Here is an 8,934-nt window from a genome sequence, read left to right as displayed (position 1 = left end):
AGATATATTTCTTGGGAAGATAGTCCCAGAAATGTCTTCAGTCTAGCAGCCTCCAGTTTGAGAAACACATTCTTGATATCCTCGTCTTGTACAAACAGGACTGAATCAAAATCAATTGCCATTACGTTCAGCATGTATGCCGGAACTTGATTTGCCATTGCTGAAAGATTGGTTATCTGTAAGAGAGAAAGTTCTATGTATTGATTTGCTCTATAGACTGAAATGCGTGTAAAGAAAAATTGAAATGAGGTGGGAACAAGTACATATGTAGTGCCCAAATTCAGTACACGTATAACGCATGCATTTATTTAACTATTAAAGCATTTATTTAATTTTAGAACGAGTCTTAGTAGTGCATGATCTATTTAAATGCATTATTTTAAATTAATTATGTTTATGCGATGCACGTTAAAATTTTTTTTTTCGAGTTTCATGTTTCAGGCGATTATTCGAGGCGGGATTGAGGAAAAGACCCGGTGACGATTTTTGGCAATTTCAAAAGATGGTATTTTATTTTAAGTTAAGGACGGGGCGTTTTAGATGATTTATTTAGTTTTAGCATTTTAAAACCTTATTTATGTATTTAGTAATTTTAAGAGTTTAAAAACTTTAAAATTAGCATTTTTGGGAGTGTGTTATTTTAATTGTAGAGTTTATATTAAACTAGGTGGGTTAGCCTTTTATTAGTATTTTTATTAGTTAATTAGTACTAATTACACATAAATTTAAACCCACACACACGTTTCTACCTCACACACACGTACACACTTTTACACACACCTGTACACGACTAAACACACACACTCACTTCACGTTTCAGAATTTTATTATTTTGAAAGAGAGAAAACTAGGGTTCTTCACTCATAGAGCAGCCGCCCCCTCCCCTCTCCATCTTCTAGCAATTCTCGTGTGAATTCTTCAAGGATTTTAGTGCCACGGTCGTCCCGGATCAAGCCTCGCACCGTTTCCGCTTCGATATCGTCGGTTCGGTAACGTTTGTTATCAAAAGGCACGTATATTCTGTTCTTTCTGCATCGATCTTGTCATAGTATGCGTTGGGTTATTTTTATGCGTGAAAACTCATATGTGACGTTCGTCGTTTGAGCGGAAAATGGTTTGAATGCGTTTGAAATATTTTTAGATCTGAAATCTCGTAACTTACTGTTCTGTTGAAAACTGCGATTTTTCTGTCGGGATTTTGAGAAAACTTTCAACTAGAAAATTGTAGAACTTTTCGATGCCTTCTATTTGATATAAAATTCGAGATTTTTGGATGAAAATTGAGTGAGTTATGACGTTTTTCGTGGGACTGCTCAAGCTGCGACTTTTATGTAAAATGTGTTCTTGAAGTTATTTGTTGCAGGCTTCGTTGGACATCGCCGGGCTTGTGCTACTGCATTTATATATGTTACGAGATGTATTTAGGTGTTATTTGGTGGTTCGTTCGGGTCGGGTTTGGCTTGGGATGTAATAGAAGTCGTAGGAAGCGAAACGATGCCTAATTACGAGTTATTGTTGTGTTGGAATTAATTGTTGATGCTTAGGGACGTTTGGGGCGTTTTTATGGGTTTGAATCAATGTAATAACATCCTAGGATGAGTCTAGAGGTGTTGGTTCATGGTCCTTAAGCTTGGATTGAATGGGTGAAAGGTTAAGTTAGCGAATTTTCGTGAATTTGCAAAGACAGAGGGTACCCGGACCCCTTCCCGGACCCCGGCACGGAGTCCGTGTCCTTTTTTCCTTCAAAAATATGAATTTCCAGAGTCTACCCAGACCCGTACACGGACCCCTACACGGGGTTCGTGTACACCCTTTAAAAAAAATTAAAAAAATATATTTTTTTTAGGATTTGCTTCGGGGTTCTATATCATGGTTTAGCACCATGGTTAAAATTTATTTATATAAAAATATAGGATTTGTTTTGTGGTTTTACGTCATGGTTTAGTACGATGATTAAACGAGGTCAAGCCAGGAGCGAACTAGAATGTACTAAGCTACTTATTCACTTTGGTGGTGAGCTCGAGTACCTACGTCTAAGATATGCAAGTTAAGTATTTAAAATTTATGTTAGTATGTGCAGTAGTGGCCCCAAGTGAGATACAACGAAGCCCTCAACGCCAAGTAAGTATGTTGACGTGCAAGAAAATATTTCAAGTTTTTGAGGTATGCTAAATGTCTTGTGACCAAATTATGTTTAGGATTGGAAAGCGTTAAATTATGAACGGGGACCAATCCGCCCGTTAAATTATGAACGGGTTAGATCGTGGTTGGAAAGCGTTAAATTATGAACGGGGACCAACCAGCCCGTTAAATTATGAACGGGGATCTCATGTATGTGGCAGTGGATACGTCCCTGCCAGCCCAGTATTGTGATTGTCTGATCAGGCATTTATTATGTTACGGGTCACTTGCTTTGAAACATCCTCTACGCAAAATGATGAAGTTATGTATGTTCAAGTATGCAGTATGTTTATGAAATTTATGTTGATGGCACGTCTAGTTATGTACGTACGTATGTTCAAGTTTATTATGCAAGTTCAAGTTTCAAGTTATGTATGTCCTATTTTAAAGTTGCATGCGATTTTATTACGTAGTACTCGTTATTCCAGTTTATACGTGTTGAGTCTTTAGACTCACTAGACTTGATCGATGCAGGTGACTATGTTGAGGAGACAGGAGGTGGTGACCAAGGGGCAGGCTTGGACTGAGTGGCAGGCTAGACCCGAGGACCGCAATGTTTACGTTTATGCGAAGTTAAAAATACTCTGATTTTTAAATATCTGGATGTGAAATATTTTGAGACAGTTTCTTTTAGTAAAATTTTACTGGTGATGGATGATTTTGAGAATTATTTTTATGAATGTTGAGTGACGACCGTATGGATGTTTACATTTAAGAAAATTTTAAATTTTTCCGCAAATTTCAAGTGGTTAAAGTACGGTTCGTTACAACATATGTATGTGACTGTTCAAATTTTTGGATGCGTGTTAGTTCGAGATAAATTGAATAAACCGTGTGTACGTGTGATGAAAACTTGTGTAGAATTTAAATGGGCTACGTAGGGCCACGTTTTAAAACACTATTCATTGAAAGACATCAATTAAATGCGTAATTATCAGTCACATCACTTATTATAGAATATTTATTGATTAATTAGTTAACTTATTGGAGAATATCAGTTAGGTCAGCAAATTAGTGATCAGTTGAAGGCTGAGTCATTTCAGTTGAAAACCAACTGACTATTTTCTTCTCAGTCAACCGTTTATATTTGATATTCCCCCTCAATAAATGCATATTAATAAAAGAAAGAGTAAGAGAAGCTAAGTCTGAATTAGTCAAAGGCTTTCAGTTGACTAGAGTCTCTTCGTCTTTTTCTATTTCTTCAATATCATTTGTCATGAATTGTCTAATTGGTTGTCCATTTTGCGAGATGCCACTGAAAGAGAACTGAATCGTGTAAGCTGGATGAGATTAAATCAATAAAATTGTTGTTTTGATTCATTTCTCTTTCCTTATCTGCATATGAACCGATATCAGTTGACAAACAGTTAACAAACTGATAATGGCTAATTGAATAGTTAATAACTGATATTTGACTAACTGAATAAAAATTAACAAAAACTGACATAACAACATTATCGTTGATATAGTTAAGACAGATCAATTAAACCAAGAATATTGCGAAAATGAGAAAACCTCTTGTAACGGTTTGGTGAAGATGCCAGCTGCTTGTTGTTCAGTTGGTATGTATCCAGCCTTATTGTTTTCTTCAGAACATGATCTCTGATGAAGTGATGTCTAACATTGATATGCTTGGTCCTAGAGTGAAGAACTGGATTGTATGTAATTGCAATCGTGCTTGTATTATCACAAATTATTGGTGATTCTTTTGCAAGGACTCCATAGTCTTTCAGTTGTTGTTGAATCCAGATCAGTTGTGCATAGCAACTTCCAACAGCAAGATATTCTACTTCATTTGTGGAAGTTGATATAAATGTTTGCTTCTTGCTGAACAATGAAATGAGTCCGTCTCCTAGAAACTGACAGGATCCACTGGAGCTTTTACGATCTAGCTTACATCCTGCATTATCTGCATCTGAATATCCAGCTAAAGTGAAAGAAGAGTCCTTAGCATACCATAAGCCCACATTTTATGTGCCTTTAAGATATTTTAAGAAGCGTTTGGCAGCTGAAAAATACGATTGCTTAGGATCTGCCTGAAATCTAGCACACATAGAAACAACACATACAATATTAGGACGACTAGCAGTTAGGTACAATAATGAACCTATTAAACATGTAACGTCTACCGTTTTAAAAGTGTGGATATATTTTTTTTAAAAAAAGCTCTCATTTTGAAATAAACATTTAAATAAATAGAATGCATGCAATCCTACGTAAAAACATCAAGAGTAACATCCTAACATCAAACAGTAAAATAAAATAGCGTATAAAATACTCATATCCTCTCAATAACATGAAATCATAAATGTGCGGAAAAATCATAAAGTCCTCGGGTCGTGTCGCCCACCAGGTCTGCTGACTCAGAGTCCACCACCTCTAGTCTCCTCGACATCAAACTCACCTGCATCACACACGCCTAGTGAGTCTAAAGACTCAACACGCCTGTACCATAAATAACAAATACATATACATAGCACACAGCAGTGAAAAATATCATATTCAACATATCTTTCATGAACTGTAAAAGCTTAATGCAGACGTGTCATATGCAATCGTGACGTGTCAAAAAATCTCATCGTTAATTATCATTCATCATTCATAGGTGAATTCAGTTCATTAGAGGTGACTATCGTACATCACCATTTACGAAGGATCCATCATACATAAAACCGCGGTACCCGATGGCTGTCGGACATCAGTGACAAGATTACCCATCCACTGTGTCTAGGACTCATCATCAGCATTTACATATACATTTTAAACATTTACATATACTTCGATAGCCACAACTAATTCTCATCATTCAAAACATCATCATTTACATCAGTTATAAAAATCATGCAAAAAAGTAGTTTTCTTTAAATTCAAGCATGCAATGTATATTTTCATAAAATCTTAAAAATTGTGAATCATGATACATAGATATATGAAATATCATAAATTTGTGCTCAGGGCGCTGCAGGACCAAAATCTGACCCCGGGTTCAAAATGACTATTTTGCCCCTGGAAACCCAAAAATTATCGTCACCCATTGACCTCTAAAATTGACCCAAAGCTTACCAAACTCCTTAAAATGTCCCAAAACATATTTACAAGCATTTCTAGACGTAAAATCGGGCCCAATACAGAACTTAACCGATTCGTTTTAAAAGTTGGATCGGGGTCCCCGTTTTTAATCCGAATCGAACCGAAACTTCCCCAAATTTTACCAAACTTAACATGACTTAACAACACCATACCATACCACTCAATTCGAATCCCTTAGAACCCTAAAAATTTTGTTGTTATGCTGCTGGATTTTTGTACCAAGAATTGGAAACTCTAGTTGACTTTCAAACCCAAATATCTCGGCCTCCCACAAACCCGACCAACCCCGGGCTCTACCAGAGCTCGAATGGACCCTCATGAACCATCCTAACCCGCGGCTGCCCCACCATGCAAAACACAGCTCCCCCACTATTGTGATTCTCACAAAACGCCAACCCGAAGCCAACTCTTACAACTCTCGATCCAACGCACTTGGGCTGGTTCCAGCACATGTTGAACTCCTCCAAACCTTGTCTCACACCCACCAGGGTCTGGTACGTGGCTTGGATTGGTCCTGGCGTTGCTGGCCCAACCCCAGTACATGATCTCCCCTAAGCCGAAACAAAACCCCTTGCTGCCTTCACGGTTTCTAGAGTACACACCTACAACTCGTCACCAACCCAAAGACAGCCTACCATCGAGTAAAGGAACCATGTCAGCAAGCCACACGACAGCCCCTTCGCAACCAAACGTGAAAACGTGAGCAACACAACAACCCACGAAATAAAATCGTGCCAAACCGAATGAACTCTCATGATTTTGACTAGATCGAAAGATTAAATGTAGGTATGCACACACAGCAGTAATATTGACGTGCATGATGCAAAACGAAGTAACAATCATGCCTGAATGATGCAAATACGCTAGGGAATTGAGCCGAAAGCCAGAGTAATTATTCGATGCAAGAACAAGTGACAGCCAAAGCTTGCAGCTAGGGGAGGCGCTAAAAACCGAGGAGAATTGCTGCTGAGAGGAGTGTGTCGGCTGAGTGAGGATTAGGTTTAGGTTAAAGAATGGTTTAGTGTTAATTAAATAGTAATCAAATAGCTAATGGGCCCTAAATTGTTTAATTAAAAGATTAAAAGAGTTTTAAGACCAATAGGCTTAAAATTGGGCCTGTTAAATCCAAACACACTGCCAAAAAATATTACATGTGGGAAAGTTTTTTGAAAATATTAGCTGAATCCTCAAAAAGTCTCCCAATTCGATAAAATTTGCGTACTAGATAAAAATAAAATCATGCGAGTAAAAATACCCAATAAATCTCATTTTATGAAAAAATACATTTAAAACATAATATATTAATTGATAAAATTAATCATATAATAAAAATAAAACATCCTCTTTGGTCAAAGAGAATATGCGCCCTTGGATTCGTCCTCCGCCTAAAGATTGGGTGCAATTGATAGCAATGTGACATGCACCTCCACATTTATAACATTTGTTGCTCCCTACGAGACATTCACCCTTGTTTGGCTTGTTGGATTTGGGACATAAAGGCCTATGCATCTCAGACTGAACCACGGGAGCTTTACCTCGATGTTATTCTTTTCCTTTTCCTTTGTATCCCCCTTTCCAACTTTGACTCAAAGTTTGGATCTTTTTATTAAAGCTCTGTCTTCTCAATTGCCTTTCTTTCTCAATCTCTTTCTCGTCATGTTCCGCTAAAAGAGCTTTCTCCACGATCTCTTTGTACGTTGTGGCCTTAGATATTCTGACATCCCTCCTGATCTCAGCTCTCAAGCCTCTCATGAAGTGTTCCCATCGATCTTTATCATTCGAAGCAATGAAAGGAACAAACAAACAACGTCCTTCTTCAAACTTCAAAATATAATCATTCACATTCAAGTTGCCCTGCTTTAGTTCCAAGAACTCCTTCACTTTTTGTGTCTTGACATTCGTGGAGAAATATTTGTCATAAAATAGCTCCTTGAACTCATTCCATTGGAGGGTTTGAACGTTGAAAGTTACCTTCCTGGCCTCCCACCAAATGCGTGCAGTCTTGGTCAGAAGAAACACTGCACAACTAACTCGATCATTATCCTCAAAGTGCAGGTAATCAAAGATTGCTTCAATAGCTTTAACCCATTCCATAGCTACAAGAGGTCCGCACTTCCCACGAACTCAGGTGGATTCATTCTTTTAAATATGTTATACGCTCTTTCTGAACTGGGCTCCTGTCTCACAAGACCTCTAACTCTCCCTTGTACTGGGTTCTGCAATCTAAATAACTGTTGGATCTGATCTCCATGAACTTTGGCTTTCTCCTTGAGAAACTTACTAAACTCATCAACAACTCGTGATGAGGAACTATCTTCTCCCTCTATAGCTTTCCTCTTAGGTGGCATCTCCTACATTGCATCTCAGTTTAAAATCATTTTAAATCATCTACATACCTTTAAAAATACTTATCATCATATCAGTACATCAATGAGATGCAAAAATATACATACCGAAGTGTCGCCAACAGAAGAAGTCATGTGCCAAACATTGGTCCGAAAAATGATCGCTCAGATACCACTAAATGTGACACCCTGACCCGTTTTAAAATAATAAACTCTATAATGCGGAAGCTTTAAAAATAGACTTGGAGGAAAGTTTGTACTTTAAAAATTTTGGCAGAGTTTCCCCGTAAAAAGAAACTCACCTTCTGTCTCAAGCAATAAAACCAATAGATCATAAAAATTCCCACAATTAATACATAAAGATATACAAAATCAAAATTATTGCATTTGATTACCAAAATAATTTAGTAAAATTTAAACTCCCAAAATATCAAATTTTTTACAACAAAAGATATTCACCACTTCAACCATTTCAAAACAAAATAAATTCTTAACCATCCATAGACAAAATAATCATTTCATCCTTCTTCCAAGCTTGGCACATTTTCTTCTTCCGTCTCGACACCACGCTGTATCAGTCTCGGTTACCTGCATCTGCATCTCATGAACATAACTTAAATGAGTTATAAAAACTCAGCATATAAAGGCCTGAAAATCCTTACTTTGAAAATTTGCGAGAAATTTAAAATTTTTCAAAATAAATGGAGTGCCTCATTCATACCAAAAACTGATAAAATGTTTAACGTTCACAATAGCAGCGGAAGAAATTATTACTTGCCAAAATTACAAGTTAAAGTATTCAACAACTGATAAAATATTTGAGCATCAAAAATAAAATGGCAAGTGCTGAAACTGAGGTCCTCGGGTGCCACTACTGCCGACCCAAGCTAGCTCACTGGTCCCCGCCCTCGATCCCGACATCATCAGTACCTACAACAATCAAGTCTAATGAGTCTAAAGACTCAACATGCATATATCGTAAATAACAAGTAAATAATATAGTAAAATTTGCATGGGATAAAATAGCATGTCATGAGGCATACGTGCAAATAACTTGTCATAGGCAATTATAATACGTGCATAACTGAACTGAAAAATCATAGTAAAAATGTTTGCTCCTTAGAGCCCTGTACTGAAATAGCTTGTAATAATTTTCTAGTGAGATTATGGTCTACGCAAGTGGTCCCTGAACTGAAGTGAACTGAGCTGACCGATACTGGGGACCGGATTTAATCATGATAGTAAAGTGACCACAAGCAATATCGCATAAATCTCAAAATGAATATTTTTCATGTAATATAATTAATTCACACAATTA

At 37.1% G+C, this 8,934-nt stretch overlaps 1 protein-coding gene across 1 annotated transcript; it reads right to left on the bottom strand.

Moving 5' to 3' along the window:
• Positions 1 to 6,813: 6,813 nt before the first annotated feature.
• Positions 6,814 to 7,365, bottom strand: LOC140830098 (uncharacterized). The gene has a single exon (XM_073193381.1). It carries the CDS (start codon positions 7,363 to 7,365, stop codon positions 6,814 to 6,816), a length of 552 nt encoding a protein of 183 aa, XP_073049482.1.
• Between the last annotated feature and the right edge of the window lie 1,569 nt (positions 7,366 to 8,934).

The sequence above is a fragment of the Primulina eburnea genome, chromosome 4, assembly GCF_022965805.1.
Source record: "Primulina eburnea isolate SZY01 chromosome 4, ASM2296580v1, whole genome shotgun sequence".
NCBI lineage: Eukaryota > Viridiplantae > Streptophyta > Magnoliopsida > Lamiales > Gesneriaceae > Primulina > Primulina eburnea.
The sequence above is the reverse complement of the archived record's forward strand: the minus strand, read 5'-3'. Positions and strand labels throughout refer to the sequence as shown.

Bases quoted from the DNA above. Each gene is read 5' to 3' on its own strand.
- LOC140830098 (XM_073193381.1), bottom strand. From the start codon at position 7,365: ATGGAATGGGTTAAAGCTATTGAAGCAATCTTTGATTACCTGCACTTT.